We start from the raw sequence: 25,139 nt of genomic DNA, 5'->3' as shown, positions 1-25,139 counted from the left end.
TGGGGGGGTCAGAAGGGGTAATTTGGGGGGGGTCAGAAGGGGGGGTAAGGGTGTGGGGGTCTTGGGGGCTTAAAGGGTAAATTGGGGGGGTCAGAAGGGGTCATTTGGGGGGGTCAGAAGGGGGGTAAGGGTAGGAGGGGGCTTGGGGGGATTAAAGGGGTAAATTGGGGGGGGTCAGAAGGGAGAGTAAGGATGGGGGGGTCTTGGTGGGCCTGAAAGGGTAAAATTGGGGGGCTCAGAATGGGAGGGTAAGGGTGGGAGGGGGCTTGGGGGGGGATTAAAGGGGTAAATCGGGGGGGGGGGGGGGGGGGTCCAAAAGGGGATTAACGGGAGGGGAGGAGCGGACGGGACACTTACCGAGGTCCCCAATGGCCTCCACCACGAGGGTCCCACTTGGGGGGTCCTGAGAGATTTGGGGGGGGGGAGTTAAAAGGGGGCGATTTGGGGAGGGGGGGGGGCGGGGGGCAGCTCCTTGCCCTCTCCCCCCACCCCCTCCCCCCCCCCCCCGACTAATCCCAGCAACACAACGGCGGGAAATTAGCCCCCGCCCCTTCCGCGCCCCCCGCGGAGCCCCCCCACGGACCCTCCCGGGACCCCCCCGGGACCCCCCAGCCCCGGTCCGTGTCCCCCCCCCCCCCCCCGCCCCCCGCCGCGGGCACCTCGTCGCTTCCCGCCGCCTCCATCGCCGCCACCGCCGCCGCGCGCCCTGCTGACGTCACGCCGGGGGCGGGACCCAGCGCCCGGCACCGCCCACCCGGCTCCGGCACCGCCCACCCGGCTCCGGCACCGCCCGCCCGGCTCCGGCACCGCCCACTCGGCTCCGGCACCGCCCACTCGGCTTGCTCCGGGCACCGCCCACCCGGCTCCGGCACCGCCCACCCGGCTCGCTCCGGCACCGCCCCCTCCCGCGGGGGTCAGGGCCACGCCCCCCCCCCACCTCAGCCTTAAGAGAGCGCCGGCGGCCGGCAAGGAGCTGCGAGGCAGAGGGGGGACGCTGGGGGGCGCCGGGAGGGGACTGGAGCACTGGAAGGGAACTGGGAGGGAACCGGGAGGAAACTGGGAGCACTGGAAGGGAACTGGGAGCGAACTGGGAGGGAACTGGGAGCAAAGAAAGCAAACTGGGAGCACTGGAAGGGAACTGGGAGCAAACTGGGAGGGAACTGGGAGCAAAGAAAGCAAACTGGGAGCACTGGAAGGGAACTGGGAGCGAACTGGGGGCAAACTGGGAGGGAACTGGGAGCAATGGGTGGGAACTGGGAGGAAACTGGAAGCAAACTGGGAGAGAACTGGGAGATATGAAAGCAAACTGGTAGCACTGGGAGGGGACTGGGAGCAAATTGGGAGTACTGGGAGGGAACTGGGAGCACTGGAAGGGAACTGGGAGTGAACTGGGAGCGAACTGGGAGCACTGGGAGGGATCTGGAAGCAAACTGGGAGAGAATTGGGAGGGAACCAGGAGCAAACTGGGAGAGAACTGGGAGCAAACTGGGGGCAAACTGGGAGGGAACTGAGAGCAAACTGGGAGGGAATTGGGAGAGAACTGGGAGCAAACTGGGGGCAAACTGGGAGGGAACTGAGAGCAAACTGGGAGGGAACTGGGAGAGAACTGGGAGGGAACTGGGAGGGAACTGGAAGCAAACTCGGAAGGAACTGGAAGCAAACTGGGAGGGAACTGGGAGGGAACTGGAAGCAAACTGGGAGAGAACAGGGAGCAGTGAAAGCAAACTGGGAGCACTGGGAGGGAACTGGGAGCAAGAAAGCAAATTGGGAGAGAACTGGAAGGGAACTGGGAGGGAACTAGAAGCAAACTGGGAGCAAACTGGGAGCAAACTGAGAGAGAACTGGGAGCAAACTGGGAGAGAACTGGGAGCAAACTGGGAGGGAACTGGGAGAGAACTGGGAGAGAACTGGGAGCAAACTGGATGCAAATTGGGAGCACTGGGAGGGAACTGGGAGGCAACTGGAAGCAAACTGGTAGCACTGGGAGGGAACTGGGAGAGAACTGGGAGCAAACTGGGAGGGAACTGGGAGCAAACTGGGAGCACTGGGAGGGTGCTGGGAGGCTCCAGGCACACCCTGGTGTCCCAGGCTCCTCTCCCTGCACCACCTACCCAGGGCGCTGAGCTCGGCCGTGCGGCCCTCCCAGCCCCTCCTGGGCGCTGCCTCTGCCCTGCTGCTCCTGGGAGCTGCCAGCAGAGGGCAGCTGTGTGCCAGCAGAGGTCGCAGCAGGGGCAGCGCCTGGGCCAGGTCCAACACAAGCCTTGAGGACCCCAGATCCATCCTCCAGGACCCAACCCAAGCATCCATCACCCCAAACTCAACGTCCAGGGCAGACTCTTGATGTTGCTCTACAAACTCATCCTCCAGGACCCAACCCAAGCATTGATGACCCCAAATCCATCCTCCAGGACCCAACACAAGCATCCAGGACCCCAAACTCAGCGTCCATGGCAGACTCTTGATGTTGTTGCTCTACAAACTCATTCCCCAGGACCCAACCCAAGTCTTGATGACCCCCAAATCCATCCTCCAGGACCCAACCCTACCATTGGTGACCCCAAATCCATTCTCCATGACCCAACCCAACCATTGATGACCCCAAATCTGTTCCCCAGGACCTAACCCAGGTCTTGATGACCCCAAGTCCATCCTCCAGGACCCAACCCAACCATTGGTGACCCCAAATCCATCCTCCACGACCCACCCCAAGCATCCATCACCCCAAACTCAACGTCCATACGGCAGACTCTTGATGTTGTTGCTCTACAAACTCATCCTCCAGGACCCAACCCAGGTCTTGATGACCCCCAAATCCATCCTCCAGGACCCAACCCCAACCATTGGTGACCCCAAATCCGTTCCCCAGGACCCAACCCAGGTCTTGATGACCCCAAATCCATCCTCCATGACCCAACCCCAACCATTGGTGACCCCAAATCCATCCTCCAGGACCCAACCCAACCATTGGTGACCCCAAAGCCATCCTCCATGACCCCAACCCAACCATTGGTGACCCCAAATCCATCCTCCAGGACCCAACCCAAGCATCCATCACCCCAAACTCAACGTCCATGGCAGACTCTTGATGTTGTTGCTCTACAAACTCATCCTCCATGACCCAACCCAACCATTGATGACCCCAAATCCATTGTCCAATGACCCAATTCAAGTCTGGATGACCCCAAATCCATTCTCCACGTTGGACTCTTGATCTTCTTGCTCTACAAACTCCTCTTCCCAAGAGTCCATGACCCCAAATCCAGTCTCCAGGACCCAACCCAAGTCTTGTATGATCTCAAATCCATCCTCCACGACTCGACCTGAGTCTCGATGCCCCCAAATACATTCTCCATGACCCCAAATCCATCCTCCAGGACCCAACCCAAGCATCCATCACCCCAAACTCAATGTCCATGGCAGACTCTGGATGTTGTTGCTCTACAAACTCATTCTCCAGGACCCAACCCAACCATCAATGACCCCAAATCCATTGTCCATGACCCAATTCAAGTCTGGATGACCCCAAATCCCCTCTCCACGCTGGACTCTTGATCTTCTTGCTCTACAAACTCCTCTTCCCAAGTGCCCATGACCCCAAATCCATCCTCGATGACCCAACCCAACCATCAATGACCCCAAATCCATTCCCCAGGACCTAATTCAAGTCTGGATGACCCCAAATCCCCTCTCCACACTGGACTCTTGATCTTCTTGCTCTACAAACTCCTCTTCCCATGCGTCCACCACCCCAAATCCATCCTCCAGAACCCAACCCAAGCATCCATCACTCCAAACTCAACGTCCATGGCAAACTCTTGATGTTTTTGCTCTACAAACTCATTCTCCATGACCTAACCCAAACATTGGTGACCCCAAATCCATCCTCCAGGACCCAACCCAACCATCAATGACCCCAAATCCATTCCCCAGGACCTAATTCAAGTCTGGATGACCCCAAATCCATCCTCCAGAACCCAACCCAAGCATCCATCACCCCAAACTCAACGTCCATGGCAGACTCTTGATGTTGTTGCTCTACAAACTCATCCTCCAGGACTCAACCCAGGTCTTGATGACCCCAAATCCATCCTCCAGGACCCAACCCAACCATTGGTGACCCCAAGTCCATTATCAATGACCCAACTCAAGTCTGGATGACCCCAGATCCATTCTCCACGCTGGACTCTTGATCTTCTTGCTCTACAAACTCCTCTTCCCAAGAGTCCATGACCCCAAATCCATCCTCCAGGACCCAACCCAACCATCAATGACCCCAAGTCCATTATCAATGACCCAACTCAAGCTGGATGACCCCAAATCCATTCTCCACGCTGGCCTCTTGATCTTCTTGCTCTACAAACTCCTCTTCCCAAGAGTCCATGACCCCCAAATCCATCCTCCAGGACCCAACCCAACCGTCAATGACCCCAAGTCCATTCTCCATGACCCAACTCAAGTCTGGATGACACCAAATCCATTCTCCACGCTGGCCTCTTGATCTTCTTGCTGTACAAACTCCTCCTCCCAAGCGTCCATGACCCCAAATCCATCCTCCACCCCCAACCCAATCATCAATGACCCCTAATCCATTGTCCATGACCCAATTCAAGCCTGGATGACCCCAAATCCATTCTCCACGGTGGTCTCGTGGTCTCTTGGTCTTCTTGCTCTACGAACTCCTCCTCCCAAGCGTCCATGACCCCAAATCCAGTCTCCAGGATCTAACCCAAGTCTTGATGATCTCAAATCCATCCTCCACGACTCGACCTGAGACTTGATGCCCCCAAAGTCCGTCCTCCGTGACCCCCGCTCCGTCCTCCACGCCGCCGTCCGGCTCCTCCGCGCCTCACCCCGAGCCTCCACCACCCCCAGTCCGTCCTCCTGGGCGGCAGCCCCAGCTGCTGCCCCCGCCCTGCCCCGCTCCCTCCCCCCAGCTCCCCTCCCTGCATCACCTAACCAGGACGTTGATCTCGGCCATGTGGCCTCCAGCACGTTCTCGGCGGTGGTGTTGCCCTGCTGGTCCTGGAGGCGCCAGCAGAGGGCAGCTGTGTGCCAGGAGAGGCCACAGCAGGGGCAGGGCCAGGGCCACACCCAATCCAAATCCATTCTCCAGGACCCAACCCAAGCATCCATCACCCCAAACTCAACGTCCATGGCAGACTCTTGATGTTGTTGCTCTACAAACTCATCCTCCAGGACCCAACCCAGGTCTTGATGACCCCAAATCCATTCTCCAGGACCCAACCCAGGTATTGATGACCCAAAATCCATCCTCCATGACCCAACCCAACCATCAATGACCCCAAATCCATTATCAATGACCCAATTCAAGTCTTGATGACCCCAAATCCATTCTCCACGCTGGACTCTTGATCTTCTTGCTCTATGAACTCCTCTTCCCAAGAGTCCATCACCCCAAATCCATCCTCCAGGACCCAACACAAGCATCCAGGACCCCAAACTCAACGTCCATGGCAGACTCTTGATGTTGCTCTACAAACTCATCCTCCATGACCCAACCCAACCATTGGTGACCCCAAATCCATTGTCAATGACCCAATTCAAGTGTGGATGACCCCAAATCCATTCTCCACGCTGGACTCTTGATCTTCTTGCTCTACAAACTCCTCTTCCCAAGCGTCCATGACCCCAAATCCATCCTCCACCCCCAACCCAATCATCAATGACCCCAAATCCATTGTCCATGACCCAACTCAAGTCTGGATGACCCCAAATCCATTCTCCACGGTGGTCTCGTGGTCTCTTGGTCTTCTTGCTCTACGAACTCCTTCTCCCAATGGTCCATGACCCCAAATCCAGTGTCCAGGACCCAACCCAGGTCTTGATGATCTCAAGTCCATCCTCCACGATTCGACCTGAGTCTCGATGCCCCCAAATCCATTCTCCATGACCCCAAATCCATCCTCCATGACCCCAGATCCATTGTCCATGACCCAACCCAACCATTGATGATCTCAAGTCCGTCCTCCACCACTCAACCCGTGTCTCGATGCCCGAAAGTCCGTCCTCCGTGACCCCCGCTCCCTCCTCCACGCCGCCGTCCGGCTCCTCCGCGCCTCACCCCGAGCCTCCACCACCCCCAGTCCGTCCTCCTGGGCGGCAGCCCCAGCTGCTGCCCCGCCCTGCCCCGCTCCCTCCCCCCGCCTCCCCTCCCTGCATCACCTAACCAGGACGTTGATCTCGGCCACGCTGGCCTCCAGCACGTTCTCGGCGGTGGTCTTGCCGTGCTGCTCCTTGAGGTGGCGGCGGATGGCGGGCTTGTGGGCGAAGCGGACGTCGCAGTAGGAGCAGCGGTAGGGCCGCTCGCCGCTGTGCAGGTTCATGTGGTCGTGCAGGGTGGACTTCTGGGTGAAGCTCTTGCCGCAGACGCCGCAGCCGTGGGACTTGACGCCGCGGTGGACGTTCATGTGCCGGTTGAGGTTGGAGCTGTGGTTGAACTGCTTGCCGCAGCGGGGGCACATGAACACCAGGTGCTGGGCCCGCATGTGGAACACCAGCTTCTCCACCCCCTGGAAGGCGTCGCCGCACTTGCCGCAGCGGGCCGGGGACGCCGAGGCCGCCGCCGAAGCCGCCGCCGCCGCCCCCGCCCCCGCCGCGCCCCCCCCCGGCCGAGGCCGCCCCTGAGCCCGCCGCCCCCCGCCCCCAAGGGCGGCGCCACCAGACCCGAAGCCCCCGGGGAGCCGGCGCCCTCCCCGCCGGGGTCGTCGGTGGCGCCCCCCCAAGGGGGTGGTGGTGACCCCCAGAGGGGTGGTGGTGCCGCCCCCCGCTAAGGGGGTGGAGGAGGAGGCGGCGGCTGCGGCGGCGCCGGGGAAGAGCAGCAGGCCTTCGCCTTCGGCGTCCTCGGCCAGGCTGTAGCAGGCTTTGACCACGCCCAGAGGCGGGGGCCGGGCGGGGGTCGGGCGGGGCGGGGGGCTCGGCCAGCAAGGAGGAGGAGGAGGAGGAGGAGGCGGAGGAAGGCCAGGCCCGCGGCCCGCAGCGGCGGCGGCGGGGAGGGGGAGGGGCGGCCGCCGGCTCCACCTGCGGGAAGGGGGAGGGAGAGGAAAGAGAGGATCAGGAGAGAGTTTCTACAGTGCTCCCAGTCCCCATGCTCCCCCTCCCCACCTCTTCCAGGCCCCACACCCCACTTACTCCAGGGCCCTCCCAGCCCCACATCCCCTTACCTCCTGCCCCCACTCCCTCCCAGCCCCATATCCCCCTAACTCCTGCCCCCACCCCCCTCCCAGCCCCATATCCCCCTAACTCCTGCCCCCACTCCCTCCCAGCCCCCATATCCCCCTAACTCCTGCCCCCCACCCCCTCCCAGCCCCATATCCCCCTAACTCCTGCCCCCACTCCCTCCCAGCCCCCATATCCCCCTAACTCCTGCCCCCACCCCCTCCCAGCCCCATATCCCCCTAACTCCTGCCCCCACTCCCTCCCAGCCCCCTATCCCCCTAACTCCTGCTCCCACTCCCTCCCAGCCCCATATCCCCCTAACTCCTGCCCCCACTCCCTCCCAGCCCCATATCCCCCTAACTCCTGCCCCCACCCCCTCCCAGCCCCATATCTCCCTAACTCCTGCCCCACCCCCTCCCAGCCCCATATCCCCCTAACTCCTGCCCCCACTCCCTCCCAGCCCCATATCCCCCTAACTCCTGCCCCCACCCCCTCCCAGCCCCATATCTCCCTAACTCCTGCCCCACCCCCTCCCAGCCCCATATCCCCCTAACTCCTGCCCCCACTCCCTCCCAGCCCCATATCCCCCTAACTCCTGCCCCCACTCCCTCCCAGCCCCCTATCCCCCTAAGTCCTGCCCCCACTCCCTCCCAGCCCCCATATCCCCCTAACTCCTGCCCCCACTCCCTCCCAGCCCCCATATCCCCCTAACTCCTGCTCCCACTCCCTCCCAGCCCCCATATCCCCCTACCTCCAGCTCCCAGTCCTACCCAGCCCCCATTTGCCCTTCTCCCACTCCCCCCAAGTCTCTCCCAGCGCCCATTTCTCCATTCCCCAATCCCCCCTACTCCCTCCCACTCCCCCCAACTCCTTTGCCACTCCCTCCCAGTCCCCCCCATCCCTTTACCCGCTCCCCACCTTCCTCCTCCCTCCCCAACCCTCTCCCTCTCCCCTCCCCGCCCCCCCTCCCTCACCTTCACAATGCAGACATCCCCCCCCACGTCCTCCTCTTCCTCTTCCTCCTCCTCCTCCTCCACTTTAGCGCCGGCCACCAGGGGCTGCAGCTGGTGGCCTCCTCCTCCTGCCCCGGCGGCGCCGGCGGGGGGCGGGGGGCGCAGGGCGGGGCCGGCGGGGGGCGCCGCGTGGATGAAGCGCGCCAGGGCCCCCCCGGCAGCGCTCCACCACGTGCTCCATCTGCAGGTAGCTGGCGGCCGTCAGGTAGTTGACCAGGTCCCGGCCGGCGAACTCCAGGGCCCCGGTGTAGCAGGAGAGCAGGAGGTCGGCCAGCACCCGGGCGCTGTGGGCCAGCGAGACCCGCAGCTCGGCGGCGGGGTTGAGGAGGAACTGGTCCCGCAGGAAGGGGGAGCAGGCGGCCAGGATGACGCGGTGGCCCCGGAACCGCAGGCTCCGGGCCACGATGGTGACGTCGCAGAAGCGCTCCTCGGCCCGCAGCCGGTTCATGCTGCGCAGCGCCGCCGCCTCGTGGCCCGGCAGCTGGAAGCGCAGCACCTCGGCGCACGACGACATCGCCGCTGCCGCTAGGGGGAGCCGGAGGACAGAGAGTAGAGCAGGGCTGGTGGTGGTGCTGGTGGTGGCTGCTGGCCACTAGGGGGAGCCGGAGGACAGAGAATACAGCAGGGCTGGTGGTGGTGCTGGTGGCGGCTGCTGGCCACTAGGGGGAGCCGGAGGGCAGAGAGTAGAGCAGGGCTGGTGGTGGTGCTGGTGGCGGCTGCTGGCCACTAGGGGGAGCCGGAGAACAGAGAATACAGCAGGGCTGGTGGTGGTGCTGGTGGCGGCTGCTGGCCACTAGGGGGAGCTGGAGGGCAGAGAGTAGAGCAGGGCTGGTGGTGGTGCCAGTGGCAGTCACCGGCCGCTAGGGGGAGCCGGAGGGCAGAGAGTAGAGCACGGCTGGTGGTGGTGCTGGTGGCAGCCACCGGCTGCTAGGGGGAGCTGGAGGGCAGAGAACCGCTGGTGGTGGTGCTGGTGGTGCGGTGGCAGTCGCCAGCCGCTAGGGGGAGCCGGAGGGCCAAGTGTAGACTACAACTGGTGGTGGCGCAGTGGTAGCCTGCGGCCACTAGGGGGAGCCGGAGGACAGAGAGCAGAGCACAGCTGCTGCTAGTGGTGGTGCGGTGGCAGCTGCCGGCCGCTAGGGGGAGCCGGAGGGTAAAGTGTAGAACAAGGCTGCTGGTGGTGGTGCGGTGGCAGCCGCTGGCCGCTAGGGGGAGCCGGAGGGCAGAGAGTAGAACAAGGCTGCTGCTGGTGCTGGTGCGGGTGGCGGCCGCTAGGGGGAGCCGCAGGGCAGAGAGCAGAGCACGGCTGCTGCTAGTGGTGGTGCGGTGGCGGCTGCCGGCCGCTAGGGGGAGCCGGAGGGCAAAGTGTAGAACAAGGCTGCTGGTGCGGTGGTGGCCGCTAGGGGGAGCCACAGGGCAGAGAGTAGAGCACGGCTGCTGCTGCTGCTGATGATGCGGTGGTGTCCACTAGGGGGAGCCACAGGTCAGAGAGTAGAGCACGGCTGCTGCTGCTGGTGCGGTGGCGGCTGCTAGGGGGAGCCGCAGGGCAGAGAGTAGACCACGGCTGCTGCTGCTGCTGCTGGTGCGGTGGCGGCCGCTAGGGGGAGCCGCAGGGCAGAGAGTAGAGCACGGCTGCTGCTAGTGGTGGTGCGGTGGTGTCCACTAGGGGGAGCCGCAGGGCAGAGAGTAGAGCACGGCTGCTGCTGCTGCTGCTGCTGGTGCGGTGGCGGCCGCTAGGGGGAGCCGCAGGGCAGAGAGTAGAGCACGGCTGCTGCTGCTGCTGGTGGTGCGTCGGTGGTGGTGCGGTGGCGGCTGCCGGCCGCTAGGGGGAGCCGGGGGGGCAAAGGGAAGGAGAGAGAAGGCAGCAGGGAATGGGGGATCGGGAGAAGAGAGGTTGGAGATGGGGGGAAAGGGGCTGGGGGGGTGGAGGTGGGCACGGGGGGTGGGGGTTAGGGGGGTACGGGCACTGGTGGCACTGGGGGTGGTAGAGATGGGCACTGGGAGTGGGGGCTTAGGGAGTGTGGGCACTGGAGGGGGCAGAGACGGGGACTGGGGGGTGGCAAGGCTGGGCACTGGGGGTGGGGGTTAGGGGGAGATGGGCACCGAGGGGGGGTCGAGGAAAAGGGCACTGGGGAGGATGGGGAGCTGGGGCTGAGGGGGGTATGGGCACTGGAGGTGGCAGATGTGGGCACTGGGGGGGGTAGAGATGGGCACTGGGAGGGACTGGGAGTGAGGCTCAAGGGGGGATGGGCACTGGTGGCACTGGGGGTGGCAGAGATGGGCACGGGGAGGGAGTGGGAGTGAGGCTCAAGGGGGGATGGGCACTGGTGGTACTGGGAATAGGGGTTGGGGGATATGGGCACGTCTGGCACTGGGGGGTGGTAGAGATGGGCACTGGGAGGGATTGGGAGTGGGGGTCGAGGGGGGATGGGCACTGGGGGTGGTAGAGATGGGCACCAGGAGGCACAGGGAGGGGGGGCCAGGGGGGTATGGGCGCTGGGAATGGCAGGAGCTGGCACTGGGAGCAGCAGAGATGGGCACTGGGAGGGTGAGTAAAGGGCACTGGGAGGGGACTGGGAGTGGGGGTTGGGGGGGATATGGGCACTGGGGGTGGTAGATGAGGGCACTGGGAGGGACTGGGGGTGGGAGTCAAGGGGGGATGGGCACTGGTGGCACTGGGAAGGGCAGAGATGGGCACTGGGAATGACAGATAGGGGCACTGGGAGGGACTGGGAGAGGGGGTCAAGGGGGATGGGCAGTCGTGGCACTGGGAAGGGCAGAGATGGGCACTGGGAATGACAGATAGGGGCACTGGGAGGGACTGGGAGAGGGGGTCAAGGGGGGATGGGCAGTCGTGGCACTGGGAAGGGCAGAGATGGGCACTGGGAATGGCAGAGATGGGCACTGGGAGGCACAGGAAATGAGAGCTAGGGGCACTGGGGCGGGTGGGAGGGGGAGATATGGGCACCGGAGGCACTGGGGGTGGCAGAGATGGGCACCGGAGGCACTGGGAGTGGGGGGCAAGAGGCTGTGGGCACTGGGGGGCACTGGGAGGGGGTCACGGGGGGTCACTGGTTGACCTGGGGGGGCACTGGGAGCACTGGGGGGGGTCACTGGGGGTACTGGAGGGGGTCACGGGGGGTCACTGGGGGGGGCACTGAGAGCACTAGGGGGGGTCACGGGGGATACTGGGGGTACGGGGGAGGTCACGCAGGGTCACTGAGGGTACTGGGGGGGGTCACGGGGGGTCACAGGTTGAAAGGGGGGGCACTGGGAGCACTGGGGGGGGGTCACGGGGGTTCACTGGGAGCACGGGGGGGGTCACTGGGGGGGTCACTGGGGGGTCAGCGGGGGTGCGGGGGGGGGGGGTCACAGGTTGCACCGGGAGGGAACGCCGCGGGTCACGTGGCTCCACCTGGAGGGAGGTGGGGGGGAGTGGGGGGGGGGGGGGGAAAAACAAGGCGGCGTGACGTCACTGCGCGTGCCCCCCCCCCCCCCCCCCACGCCTCCTTCCCGCCCCCCCCCTCCATTGGCCCGCGCGGGGCCCCCCCCGCACCCCCATTGGTCCCCGCGGGGCCGGATCCCGATTGGTTCCCCCCCCCCTCCCCCCCGCCACCCCGGCCCGCGCGCGCCCCCCCTCCCTCCCCTCTCCTCTCCTCCCCCCCCCCCCGCCCCCCCTGGCCCGCGCGCCCGGTTGGCCACCGCCCCCCCTCCCCCGCCCCCCCCCACCCCCCCCCGCGCGTGCCGTTACCGCCTCGAGCGCCGCCGGGCGCGCGGCAACGCCGTTAAAGGGGCCGCGCGGGGCATTGTGGGATTGGTTTGGGGGGGGGGGGAGGGGGGCGACACACACGAGAGCCGCGCGCGACCCCCGCCCCGGGGCATTCTGGGAGCGGCGCTGCCCTCCCGCCTGACGTCATCAGCCGGCGACCAAGGCGTGCGGGGGTTGGGGGGGGGGGAGGGCGAGAAGCCTCCTCCCCTCCCCATGGCAACGCGGCGCCGTCTCGCGGCCAGGGGGCGTGGCCTCGCCCCTCCCCTGTCACCGCAGCCGCCCCCAGGCTTCCCCCCACCCGGCCCCCGCCCCTCCCCGGCCCCGGCCGCGTGCCGCTGGCTGCCGCCGCTCCTCAGCCTCACCCGGGGGGAGGGGGGGAGCGCCGCCCCGGCCCCGAACCCGCCACAAACTGCCCCAAACGGCCAGGCGGACCGCGGGGGAAACCACCCCCGAGGCCCCCGGCGGGGCGGCGCCAAGGCTGGTGGGGGTGGGGGGACGGGACACGGGACGGACACCTTTCAGCTCCCGGGGGGGGAAACTCATCCTGACACACACCCCCCCCCCGGCCCCGAGGCGGAGCGCTGGGAGGGAGGGGCGAGGGGAGGTGTCCTGGGCACTGCCCCCCAGCCTGGGGGTCGCGGGCTGGGGGTGAGGGGGCGGGGGGGGCAGGAGGAGTGCTGCAGCCGCCGCCAGCCGCTGCGCCCCAGCCCCGCCGCCTCCCACCGCAGCCTCTTCCGCGCCCAGGACCCCGCGGGGCGGGAGGAGGCTTTGGGGGGAGCTTCACACAGCCCCCCCGCGATGGCGGTGGCGGGAGTTAAAGGGGGGTGAAGCCCGGTGGCTATCGCGATATGTCCCCGTGTATTCGCCACGTGCCTGCCGCGTACGAACCCCCAAAAGCCGCGAAATAAACACTCCCCCCCAAAAAAAAGACCCCTCCGGGAGCCCCGCGGCGGCCCCCGAGTGGCACTTCCGGTCCCGCGGCGCCCACTTCCGGTGCGCCCCGCAGGCACTTCCGGTCCCCCGCCCGACCTCCCCCAGCGGGGCGAGCCGCGGCCGTCCCTGGCGCACCCCCCCCCCCCCCCCCCAGCTCCCCCCTGCTCTCCCCTGCCCCCAGTCCCGGTCCGGGATCGACCTCCCCGTGGGGGCTGCGGGGGGGGGGGGAAGGGGTTGGGTGGTCCTGGGGAGGGGGAGCTGGGGAGGGGGCTGAGGGACACGGGGGGGGTTGGTTCACCCGGGGGGGGGGAGAGGGAAGGGGGTCTGGGGGGGTTGCTCAGGAGATGAGGAGCAGAGGATGAGGAGCAGAGGATGAGCAGGAGGATGAGAAGCAGAGGATGAGGAGCAGAGAATAAGCAGAGGATGAGGAGCAGGAGGATGAGGAGGAGGAGGATGAGGAGCAGAGAATGAGGAGCAGGGGAATGAAGAGCAGAGGATGAGGAGCAGGAGGATGAGGAGCAGAGAATGAGGAGCAGAGAATGAGGAGCAGGAAGATGAAGAGCAGAGGATGAGGAGCAGAGGATGAGCAGGAGGATGAGAAGCAGAGAATGAGGAGCAGAGAATAAGCAGAGGATGAGGAGCAGGAGGATGAGGAGGAGGAGGATGAGGAGCAGAGAATGAGGAGCAGGGGAATGAAGAGCAGAGGATGAGGAGCAGAGAATAAGCAGAGGATGAGGAGCAGGAGGATGAGGAGCAGAGAATGAGGAGCAGGGGAATGAAGAGCAGAGGATGAGGAGCAGAAAATAAGCAGAGGATGAGGAGCAGGAGGATGAGGAGCAGGAGGATGAGGAGCAGAGAATGAGGAGCAGGAAGATGAAGAGCAGAGGATGAGGAGCAGAGGATGTAGAAGACGATGAGAAGCAGAGGACTAAAAGCAGAGGATGAGGAGTAGGAGGATGAGGAGCAGGAGGATGAGAAGCAGAGGATGAACAGAGGATGAGGAGCAGAGGATGAGCAGGAGGATGAGGAGCAGAGGATGAACAGCAGGAGGATGAGGAGCAGAGGATGAACAGAGGATGAGGAGCAGAGGATGAGGAGCAGAGGAGGAGCAGGAGGATGAGGAGCAGGAGGATGAGGAGCAGAGGATGAGCAGGAGGATGAGGAGCAGAGGATGAGCAGGAGGATGAGGAGCAGAGGATGAACAGCAGGAGGATAAGGAGCAGAGGATGAACACAGGATGAGGAGCAGGAGGAGGAGGAGCAGAGGAGGAGCAGGAGGATGAGGAGCAGGAGGATGAGGAGCAGAGGATGTAGAGGAGGATAAGGAGCAGAGGATGAACAGAGGATGGGGAGCAGAGGATGAGGAGCAGAGGATGTAGAGGAGGATAAGGAGCAGAGGATGAACAGAGGATGGGGAGCAGAGGATGAGGAGCAGATGAGGAGCAGAGGATGTAGAGATGGCTGAGGAGCAGAGGATGTAGAGCAGGAGGATGAGGAGCAGAGGATGTAGAGGAGGATGAGGAGCAGAGGATGAACAGAGGATGGGGAGCAGAGGATGAGGAGCAGAGGATGTAGAGGAGGCTGAGGAGCAGAGGATGTAGAGGAGGCTGAGGAGCAGAGGATGTAGAGCAGGAGGATGAGCAGAGGATGAGGAGAAGGAGGATGAACAGAGGATGAAGAGCAGGAAGATGAAGAGCAGAGAATGAGGAGCGGAGGATGAGAAGCAGAGGACAAAAAGCAGAGAATGAGGAGCAGAGCATGAGGAGCAAGAAGATGAGGAGCAGAGAGAATAAGCAGAGGATGAGGAGCAGAGGATGAGGAGCAGGAGGATGAGGAGCAGAGGATGTAGAGGAGGAGGATGAGAAGCAGAGGACAAAAAGCAGAGGGTGAGGAGCAGGAGGTTGAGGAGCAAAGGATGAAAGGCAGAGACTGGGAAGAGGACTGGGAGGGCAGTGGGATGGGACTGGACAGGGTTTGGGAAGGGGACTGGATAGGGATTGGGATGGGAACTGGATAGGGAATAGGATGGGGACTGGATAGGGACTGTGATGGGGACTGGATAAGGAATAGAATGGGGACTGGATAAGGAATAGGATGGGGACTGGACAGGGACTGTGATGGGGACTGGATAGGGACTGGGAAGGGACTGGATAGGGACTGGGATGGGGACTGGATAGGGAATGGGATGGGCACTGGGAAGGGACTGGGATGGGCACTGGGATGGGGACTGGATAGGGATTGGGATGGGAACTGGATAGGGACTGGGAAGGGGACTGGGAAAGGACTAGATAGGGATTGGGAAGGGACTGGATAGGGAATGGGATGGGGACTGGACAGGGACTGGGATGGGCACTGGGATGGGGACTGGATAGGGACTGGGATGGGAACTGGAATGGGACTGGATAGGGACTGGGATGGGGACTGGATAGGGAATGGGATGGGAACTGGATAGGGACTGGGAAGGGACTGGATAGGGAATGGGATGGGCACTGGGAAGGGCACTGGATAGGGAATGGGATGGGGACTGGGAAGGGACTGGGAAGGGCACTGGATAGGGAATGGGATGGGGACTGGGAAGGGACTGGATAGGGAATGGGATGGGCACTGGGATGGGGACTGGATAGGGCTTGGGATGGGGACTGGGATGGGAACTGGATAGGGACTGGGAAGGGGACTGGGAAAGGACTAGATAGGGATTGGGAAGGGACTGGGTAGGGAATGGGATGGGGACTGGACAGGGACTGGGATGGGCACTGGGATGGGGACTGGATAGGCATTGGAAAGGACACTGGATAGGGAATGGGATGGGGACTGGGAAGGGACTGGATAGGGACTGGGATGGGAACTGGAATGGGATTGGATAGGGACTGGGATGGGGACTGGGATGGGAACTGGATAGGGACTGGGATGGGGACTGGATAGGGAATGGGATGGGAACTGGATAGGGACTGGGAAGGGACTGGATAGGTACTGGGATGGGCACTGGGAAGGGACTGGGAAGGGCACTGGATAGGGAATGGGATGGGGACTGGAATTCTGAGATGGAAACTGGGATGCTTGGATGGACTCCGGGATGCTGGGATGGGGACTGGGATGGATACAGGGAGGCTGGGAGGGATGCCGGGAAGCTGGGAAGGGGATCGGGGATGCTGGGAAGGGGATCGGGATGCTGCGATGGATGCCGGGAAGGGCTCCGGGACACAGGGAGGGATTCGGGGATGGATTCCGCGATGCCGGGATGGAGTCGGGGATACGGGGGGAGGGATTCCGGGACACAAGGAAGGACTCCGGAATGCTGGGAGGGATTCCGGGACCCGGGAAGGGATTGCGGGCTGCAGGGAGGGCTGGAGCCAGGCATGGCGGCCGCGGGGAGGGTGCGGGGCTGGAGCCTCCCCTCGCCCCCCGGCAGGGGCTGAGCTTCCTGGGTCAGCGGCGGAGCCTCCATCCGGGGGCCCGGACGGGGCGGCCGCGGCTGCGGGGGAGCCCCGGAACCCCCTCCCCCGGCCCTGGCATCGCCCCCCTGGCATCGCCCCCCTCAAATCGTGGCCCCCCCCCCGGAGCCGTTAATGAGAGCCGGGGCGGGGGGGGGGGTCCCCGAACCCCCTTTTGCCTCTCTCTTAGGGGCCGGCGGCACCGTGGGTGCCAGTGGGGTGCCAGCGTGGGTGCCAGCAGCAGCAGCAGCGTGGGTGCCAGCGTGGGTGCCATCTGCAGGGTCATGCAGGAGATCTACGAGTCCCTGATCCTGCTGGGTAAGCCTCATGCCCCCTGCCCTCTGCCCTCCCCATGCCCCATGCCCTCTGCCCTTACCCATGGCCTGTGCCCTCCCCCATGCCCTGTGCCCTAATCCATGCCCTGTGCCCTCTCCATGCCCCATGCCCTGTGCCCTCCCCATGCCCAGTGTCCTCTCCATGCCCCATGCCCTGTGCCCTCACACATGCCCTGTGCCCTAACCCATGCCCCATGCCCAGTGCCCTCCCCATGCCCTATCCCCACCTGCCACATGCCCCCCCACCCACCTAACCCCATCCCCATCCCCATGGGCACCCTGGGAGCATCCCTGGCAACCTGGGCACTGAAGCTTAATTGGGGGGGGGGGGTAGGGGGGCACTGTTGGGTGCCAGGAAATGCTGTGCCAGGCTGGCAGCAGCAGCTGGGCAGGAGCTGCTGGGCATCTGCCGTGGGGTTGCCAGCTGGGGAGGGCTCCTGGGGGCTTTTCTGGGTGCCCAGCTCCAGATTTCTTTCCCCCTCCTCCCCCTCCCCTCCCCTCCCCAGCTAATGGTGGTGGCTTGGTGCCAGCTGAGCCCTGGCACAGCCCTGGCACAGCCCTGGCATCTCTCCTGGCACAGAGTTCCCGGTGCCCAAGCCCAACGTCATCTCCCGGCTGGAGCTGGAGGGGGAGCTGGGGGTGCCCGACCCCAACGACTCCAAGGAGTGGGAGACCCTCAGGGTGGCCCCCACAGGTCAGCTGGCACCCCCCTGCCCTCAGCTGGGCACCAAAAAGGGCCCTACCCCCCCCAAAAAAAAAAAGAGAGGCAAAAAAAGACAGAGCTCTAAAGGGCTAAAAAGAGCTCAGAAAGAGGCCAAAAAGAGCCCCCAGAGGGGCCAAAAGGGGCTAAAAAGAGCCCAAAAAGGGCTGAAAGGGGACAAGATGGGTTGAAAAGAGCCCCAAAGGGCTAGAAAAGAGCCCAAACAAGGGCTGAAAAGAGCCAAAAAAGGGCTGAAAGGGGAGAAAATGGGTTGAAAAGAGCCCCAAAGGGCTAGAAAAGAGCCCCAAAGGGCTACAAAAGAGCCAAAAAAGGGCTGAAAGGGGATAAAATGGGTTGAAAAGAGCCCCAAAGGGCTAGAAAAGAGCAAAAAAAGGGCTAAAAAGGGCCCAAAAAGGGACAAAAAAGGGCTAAAAGGGGACAAAATGGGTTGAAAAGAGCCCCAAAGGGCTACAAAAGAGCCAAAAAAGGACTGAAAAGAGCTCCAAAAGGGACCAAAAAGGGCTAAAAGGGGACAAGAGGGGCTTAAATGAGCCCAAAAGGGGCCAAAAGGGCCAAAAGGAGCTAAAAAGAGCCCCAAAAAATGGCTAGAAAAGAGCCCAAAAAAGGGCTAAAAAGAGCCCCAAAAGAAAAGAGCCAAAAAAGAGCTAAAAGGAGTCCCCAAAAGGAAAGAGCTCAAAAGGGTTAAAAAGAGTCCAAAGGGAACCAAAAAGGGCTTAAAAGGGCCAAAAAGAGCTAAAAAGGTCCAAAAAGAGCTAAAAAGATCCAAAAAGGACTAAAAAGAGCCCAAAGGGACCAGAAAGGGCTAAAAAGGGCCAAGAGGCCTAAAAAGAGCCCAAAAGTGGCTAGAAAAGAGCCAAAAAAGGGCTAAGAAGAGCCCAAAAGGAAAGAGCTCAAAAGGGTTAAAAAGAGCCCAAAGGGGACCAAAAAGGGTTTAAAAGGGCCAAAAAGGGCTAAAAAGAGCCCAAAGGGAGCCAAAAAGGGCTAAAAAGAGTCCAAAAGGGGCTAGAAAAGAGCCAAAAAGGGCTAAAAAGAGTGCAAAAGGGGCTAGAAAAGAGCCAAAAAGGACTAAAAAGAGTGCAAAAGGGGCTAGAAAAGAGCCAAAAAGGGCTAAAAAGAGCCCAAAAGGAAATAGCTCAAAAGGGTTACAAAGAGCCCAAAGGGGACCAAAAAGGGCTTAAAAGGGCCAAAAAGAGCTAAAAAGTGCCCAAAGGGAGCCAAAAAGGGCCAAAAAGGACTAAAAAGAGCCCCAAAGGGACCAGAAAGGGCTAAAAAGGGGCAAAATGGCTAAAACAGCCCAAAAGGGGCTAGAGAGGAGCCAAAAAAGGGCTAAAAAGAGTCCCCAAAAGGAACGAGCTCAAAAGGGTTAAAAAGAGTCCAAAGGGAATCAAAAAGGGCTTAAAAGGGCCAAAAAGGGCTAAAAAGAGCCCAAAGGGAGCCAAAAAAGGCTTAAAAGGGCCAAAAAGGGCTAAAAAGAGCCCAAAGGGAGCCAAAAAGGGCTAAAAGGGGCTAAAAAGAGCCCAAAAGGGGACCAGAAAGGGCTAAAAAGGGCCAAGAGGCCTAAAAAGAGCCCAAAAGTGGCTAGAAAAGAGCCAAAAAAGGGCTAAGAAGAGCCCAAAAGGAAAGAGCTCAAAAGGGTTAAAAAGAGCCCAAAGGGGACCAAAAAGGGTTTAAAAGGGCCAAAAAGGGCTAAAAAGAGCCCAAAGGGAGCCAAAAAGGGCTAAAAAGAGTCCAAAAGGGGCTAGAAAAGAGCCAAAAAGGGCTAAAAAGAGTGCAAAAGGGGCTAGAAAAGAGCCAAAAAGGACTAAAAAGAGTGCAAAAGGGGCTAGAAAAGAGCCAAAAAGGGCTAAAAAGAGCCCAAAAGGAAATAGCTCAAAAGGGTTACAAAGAGCCCAAAGGGGACCAAAAAGGGCTTAAAAGGGCCAAAAAGAGCTACAAAGTGCCCAAAGGGAGCCAAAAAGGGCCAAAAAGGACTAAAAAGAGCCCCAAAGGGACCAGAAAGGGCTAAAAAGGGGCAAAATGGCTAAAACAGCCCAAAAGGGGCTAGAGAGGAGCCAAAAAAGGGCTAAGAAGAGCCCAAAAGGAAAGAGCTCAAAAGGGTTAAAAAGAGCCCAAAGGGGACCAAAAAGGGCTTAAAAGGGCCAAAAAGGGCTAAAAAGAGCCCAAAGGGAGGCAAAAAGGGCTAAAAAGGGCCAAAAGGCCTAAAAAGAGCCCAAAAACGTCTAGAAAAGAGCCAAACAAGGGCTAAGAAGAGCCCAAAAGGAAAAAGCTCAAAAGGGTTAAAAAGAGCCCAAAGGGGACCAAAAAGGGCTTAAAAGAGTAAAAAAGGGCTAAAAAGAGCCCAGAAAGGGCTGGAAAAGAGCCCAAAAAAGGGCTAAAAAGAGCCCCAAAAAGGGCTAAAAGGAGCCCAAAAGGAAAGAGCTCAAAAGGGTTACAAAGAGCCCCAAAAGGGTTACAAAGAGCCCCAAAAGGGACCAAAAAGAGCTAAAAAGAGCCCAAAAAGGGCTAGAAAAGAGCCAAACAAGGGCTAAAAGGAGCCTGAACGGAAAGTCCTCAAAAAAGTTAAAAAGAGCCCCAAAAGTGACCAAAAACGCCTAAAAAGGGTCCCCAAAGGGCCCCCCAAAAAAGGGTTAAGAAGAGGTCCCCGAAAGAGCCTGAAAAGGACTGAAAAGAACCCCAAAAAGGGACCAAAAAGAGCCAAAACAGGGCTAAAAAAGGGCCCCAAACAGCCCCAAATGGGCTAAAAGGAGGCTCAAAAGGGCCAAAAGGAGGCTCAAAAGGGCCAAAAGGTGCCTAAAAGGCCCCCAAAAGAGCCAACATGGGCCCCAGAAGGGCTAGAAAGAGCCCAGAAAGGGCCAAAAGGAGCCCCCAAAGGGCTGAAAAGAGCCTAAAACGGGTCCAGAAGTGTCTGAAAAGGGCAAAAAGAGCCCAATAAGGGCTTTAAAAAAGGCCAAAAGGGCCAAAAAGGGCTAAAAAGAGCCTAAAAGGGGACCCCAAAAGAGCCACAAAGGGCTAAAGAGAGACCCAAAAGGGCTAAGAAGAGCCCCAAAAGGGCCAAAAGAAGGCCCCAAAAGGACTAAAAAGGGCAAAAAGAGCCCAATGAGGGCTTTAAAAAAGCCCCAAAGGGCTAAGAAGAGCCTAACAAGGGCCCCAAAAGGGCTAAAGAGAGCCCCAAAAGGGCTAAAAGCAGCCTAAAAAGGGACAAAAAAGAGCCAAAAAGGGCTAAAAAGGGCTAAAAAGAGCTGCTAAAGGGACCCCAAAAGAGCTTGAAAAGGGCCAAAAAGGGCAAAAAGATTCCAATGAGGTCTTAAAAAAGTCCAAAAGGAGCCCCAAAAGGGCTAAGAGCCTCAAAAGAGACCAAAAAGGCTCAAAAGGGGCAAAAAAGAGCCTACAAAGAGCCCCAAAAGGGCTAAAAAGACCCTAAAAAATGACCAAAAGAAAGCCCCCAAAAGACTAAAAAGGGACCCAAAAGAGGCTAAAAAGGGCCAAAAGAGCCTGAAAAGGGCCAAAAAAGCCCCAAAAGGGCTGAAAAGAGCCTAAAAAGGGACCCAAAAGAGGCTAAAAAGGGCCAAAAAGAGCCTGAAAAGGGCCAAAAAAGCCCCAAAAGGGCTAAAAAGAGCCTAAAAAGGGATCCAAAAGAGGCTAAAAAGGGCCAAAAGAGCCTGAAAAGGGCCAAAAAAGCCCCAAAAGGGCGAAAAAGAGCCTAAAAAGGGACCCAAAAGAGGCTAAAAAGGGCCAAAAAGAGCCTGAAAAGGGCAAAAAAGAGCCTAAAAAGGGCTAAAAAGAGCCTAAAAAGGGACCCAAAAGAGGCTAAAAAGGGCCAAAAAGAGCCTAAAAAGGGCTAAAAAGAGCCTAAAAAGGGACCCAAAAGAGGCTAAAAAGGGTTAAAAAGAGCCTGAAAAGGGCAAAAAAGCCCCAAAAGGGCTAAAAAGAGCCTAAAAAGGGACCCAAAAGAGGCTAAAAAGGGCCAAAAAGAGCCTAAAAAGGGCTAAAAAGAGCCTAAAAAGGGACCCAAAAGAGGCTAAAAAGGGCTAAAAAGAGCCTAAAAAGGGACCCAAAAGAGGCTAAAAAGGGCCAAAAAGAGCCTGAAAAGGGCAAAAAAAGCCCCAAAAGAGCTAAAAAGTGCCTAAAAAGGGACCCAAAATGGCTAAAAAGGGCCCAAAGAGCCTGAAAAGGGCCAAAAAAGCCCAAAAAGGGCTAAAAAGAGCCTAAAAAGGGACCCAAAAGAGATTGAAAAGGGCCAAAAAGAGCCTAAAAAGGGCAAAAAATGTCCCAAAAGGGCTATAAAGAGCCTAAAAAGGGACCCAAAAGAGGCTAAAAAAGGGCTAAAAAGAGCCTGAAAAGGGCCAAAAAAGCCCCAAAAGGGCTAAAAAGAGCCTAAAAAGGGACCCAAAAGAGGCTAAAAAGGGCTAAAAAGAGCCTGAAAAGGGCCAAAAAAGCCCCAAAAGGGCTAAAAAGAGCCTAAAAAGGGACCCAAAAGAGGCTAAAAAGGGCCAAAAAGAGCCTGAAAAGGGCAAAAAAAGCCCCAAAAGAGCTAAAAAGAGCCTAAAAAGGGACCTAAAAGGGCTAAAAAGGGCCAAAAAGAGCCTGAAAAGGGCCAAAAAAGCCCCAAAAGGGCGAAAAAGAGCCTAAAAAGGACGCAAAAGGGCTAAAAAGGGTCAAATATAGCCTAAAAAGAGACCCGAAAGGGGCTAAAAAGGGCCAAAAAGAGCCTGAAAAGGGACCCAAAAGAGGCTAAAAAGGGCCAAAAAAAGCCCTAAAAGGGTTAAAAAGAGCCTAAAAAGTGACCCAAAAGGGCTAAAAAGGGCCAATGGAGCCTGAAAAGGGCCAAAAAAGCCCCAAAAGGGCGAAAAAGAGCCTAAAAAGGACGCAAAAGGGCTAAAAAGGGTCAAAAATAGCCTAAAAAGAGACCCGAAAGGGGCTAAAAAGGGCCAAAAAGAGCCTGAAAAGGGACCCAAAAGAGGCTAAAACGGGCCAAAAGAGCCTAAAAAGGGCCAAAAAAAGCCCTAAAAGGGTTTAAAAGAGCCTAAAAAGGGACCCAAATAGGCTAAAAAGGGCCAAAAAGAGCCTGAAAAGGGCAAAAAAGCCCCAAAAGGGCTAAAAAGAGCCTAAAAAGGGACCCAAAAGAGGCTAAAAAGGGCCAAAAAGAGCCTGAAAAGGGCCAAAAAAACCCCAAAAGGGCTAAAAAGAGCCTAAAAAGGGACCCAAAAGAGGCTATAAAAGGGCCAAAAAGAGCCTAAAACGGGCTAAAAAGAGCCTAAAAAGGGACCCAAAAGAGGCTAAAAAGGGCTAAAAAGAGCCTAAAAAGGGACCCAAAAGAGGCTAAAAAGGGCTAAAAAGAGCCTAAAAAGGGACCCAAAAGAGGCTAAAAAGGGCCAAAAAGAGCCTGAAAAGGGCAAAAAAGCCCCAAAAGAGCTAAAAAGTGCCTAAAAAGGGACCCAAAATGGCTAAAAAGGGCCAAAAAGAGCCTGAAAAGGGCCAAAAAAAGCCCCAAAAGGGCTAAAAGAGCCTAAAAAGTGACCCAAAAGAGGCTAAAAAGGGACCCAAAAGAGGCTAAAAAGTGACCCAAAAGAGACTAAAAAGGGACCCAAAAGGGCTAAAAAGGGCCAAAAAGCCTAAAAAGGGATCCAAAAGAGGATAAAAAGGGCCAAAAGATCCTGGAAAAGGGCCAAAAAAGCCCCAAAAGGACTAAAAGAGCCTAAAAAGGGACCCCAAAAGTGTCTAAAAGGGCTAGAGAGAGCCCCAAGAGGGGGCGCTGGGGGTCGCCCCCATCGGTGTCTCTCTGTGCCCCGCGGCAGATGAAGGCACCGGGAGCGAGGATGAGGAGGAGCAGCAGCAGCAGCAGCCGGAGGAGGAAGCTGCGGAGCCGGATGGTGCGGAGCTGGTGGAGCTGGACGTGGTGCTGGCCGAGAGGGCCGAGGAAGGCTTCCCCCAGAGCCCCTTCCTGCTGAGCGCCCCCAGCCCGACCCTCTGGGACCCTTCCTGGGAGGAGCTCCCGGCTCGGGCCCGGCGCCGAGGGGGAGGCCGAGGAGGAAGGTCCCGGGGGGGCCGTCGGGGCAGGGCTGCTTGCGGGCAGTGCCCCCCGGGAGGGAGCAGCTCCCGGCGGCCGCCGGGCACCGAGAAACCTTTCAAGTGCCTGGACTGCGGCAAGGGCTTCACCCGCAGCTCCAACCGCAACGCCCACCAGCAGCGAACCCACCGCGGGCAGCGCCCCCCCGCCCTGCCCCGCCCTGCCGCCCCGGTGCCCCCGGGCACGGAGACCCCGGGCGCGGCGCCCCTCGACCGGCCGGGGGAGGAGGAGAAGAAGAAGAAGAGGAGGAAGGGCGGCGGCGGGCGGGGAGCTCGGAGCTGGAGGTCCAGCGGAGACCACCCCCTCGGTGCCCTCGGTGCCCGCAGTGCGGCCGCGGAGGGTCCAAAGTGGGCGGAGGGTCCAAAGCGGGCGGCGGATCCCAAGCGGGAGGCTCCAAACCGGGAGGACCCCGGTGCCTACGGCAGCGACCCTACGAGTGCGGCCACTGCGGCCGCAGCTTCAGCTACAGCTCTGCCTTCCTCAAGCACCAACGGAGCCACGGAAGCGGCACCGACAGCCCCGACCGCGGCCGGCCCCGGCTCCGCGGTGGCTGCCCCGGGAACCGGGCGCTGAGTCGGTACCCGGCGGGGCTGCGGCGAGCGGCCGGTGCTGAGCGGCTCCTCCGCTGCGCTGGCCGCGGGCAGAGCTTCGGTGCTGGAGCGGAGCTGAGCTGCTGCCAGCTCCGGTAGGGGCCCGCCGGGGCCCGCCCGGTTGCCCGTCGGTGGCCGCCGAGGGGCTGCCAGCTCTGCCCGAGCCCTGCCGGTGTGGGGGGCATGGGTTGGCTGCCAGCTGTGACCGCACCGGGGGGGGCACGGGGGGCTGCCAGCTGTGCCCACACCGGGGGGGCACGGGGGGGGCTGCCAGCTGTGCCCACACCGGGGGGGCACCAGGGGGCTGCCAGTTGCGCCCGAGCCCTGCCGGTGTGGGGGGCACGGGGGGCTGCCAGCTGTGCCCGCACCGGGGGGCTGCCAGCTCTGCCCGAGCCCTGTCGGTGTGGGGGGCACGGGGGAAGGGCTGCCAGCTCTGCCCAAGTCCTGCCGGTGTGGGGGGGCACGGGGGGAGGGCTGCCAGCTGTGCCCGAGCCCTGCCCGCACCGGGGGGGCTGCCAGTTGCGCCCGAGCCCTGCCCGCACCGGGGGGCTGCCAGCTGTGCCCGAGCCCTGTCGGTGTGGGGGGCACGGGGGAAGGGCTGCCAGCTCTGCCCAAGTCCTGCCGGTGTGGGGGGCACGGGGGGAGGGCTGCCAGCTGTGCCCGAGCCCTGCCCGCACCGGGGGGGGCTGCCAGTTGTGCCCGAGTCCTGCCGGTGTGGGGGGCATCGGGGGGGCTGCCAGCTGTGCCCGAGCCCTGCCGGTGCGGGGGGCACGGGGGGCTGCCAGCTCTGCCCGCACCTGGGGGGCACCGGGGGGGCTGCCAGCTGTGCCCGAGCCCTGCCCGCACCGGGGGGGTTGGTTTCGGTGCCCCCATGGCTGGGGGTGGGGGTGGGAGGGGGAGGCCGGGCCGGGGTCGTGGCTGTTGTGTGGATGAAGGGTTGGGGGTCGGGGGGAAAGCCGGGGGGGGGGGTGGGGTGTCGGGTGTTAGGGGGGGCACGAAGTTTCCGGTGCCACCTGGGTTCGGGGGCGGTGCCAGGGCGTGGAGGCTGCGGTGGACCCCCCCGGGACGCCCCCTCCCCCCTCGTGTCCCCCTCCCCAGTAAAGTTTGT

The 25,139-nt window shown here is 60.8% G+C and overlaps 2 protein-coding genes across 2 annotated transcripts; one reads left to right on the top strand and one right to left on the bottom strand.

Moving 5' to 3' along the window:
- Window positions 1-5,149: 5,149 nt before the first annotated feature.
- On the bottom strand, window positions 5,150-12,120 carry LOC137461602 (zinc finger and BTB domain-containing protein 12-like). The gene is given in 5 exon segments (XM_068171286.1): window positions 5,150-6,901; window positions 6,903-7,038; window positions 8,151-8,253; window positions 8,255-11,601; window positions 11,938-12,120. Coding segments are annotated over 4 exon segments (1,410 nt in total). The 5' UTR covers window positions 8,704-11,601; window positions 11,938-12,120; the 3' UTR covers window positions 5,150-6,179.
- Window positions 12,121-14,743: 2,623 nt separating this feature from the next.
- LOC137461601 (zinc finger protein 688-like) lies at window positions 14,744-24,893 on the top strand. The gene is made up of 4 exons (XM_068171285.1): window positions 14,744-14,773; window positions 16,509-16,636; window positions 17,234-17,347; window positions 23,170-24,893. The coding sequence occupies exons 2-4, from the start codon at window positions 16,603-16,605 to the stop codon at window positions 24,012-24,014; spliced, it is 993 nt and encodes a 330-aa protein (XP_068027386.1). The 5' UTR covers window positions 14,744-14,773; window positions 16,509-16,602; the 3' UTR covers window positions 24,015-24,893.
- The last annotated feature ends 246 nt before the right edge of the window (window positions 24,894-25,139 follow it).

Source organism: Melanerpes formicivorus, unplaced genomic scaffold, assembly GCF_026170545.1.
Source record: "Melanerpes formicivorus ecotype bairdi unplaced genomic scaffold, bMelFor1.0.p_v2 SCAF_2656, whole genome shotgun sequence".
In the NCBI taxonomy this organism is placed as follows: Eukaryota; Metazoa; Chordata; class Aves; order Piciformes; family Picidae; genus Melanerpes; species Melanerpes formicivorus.
Note: the sequence above shows the minus strand (reverse complement) of the source record. Positions and strands in the feature narration are given on the sequence as shown.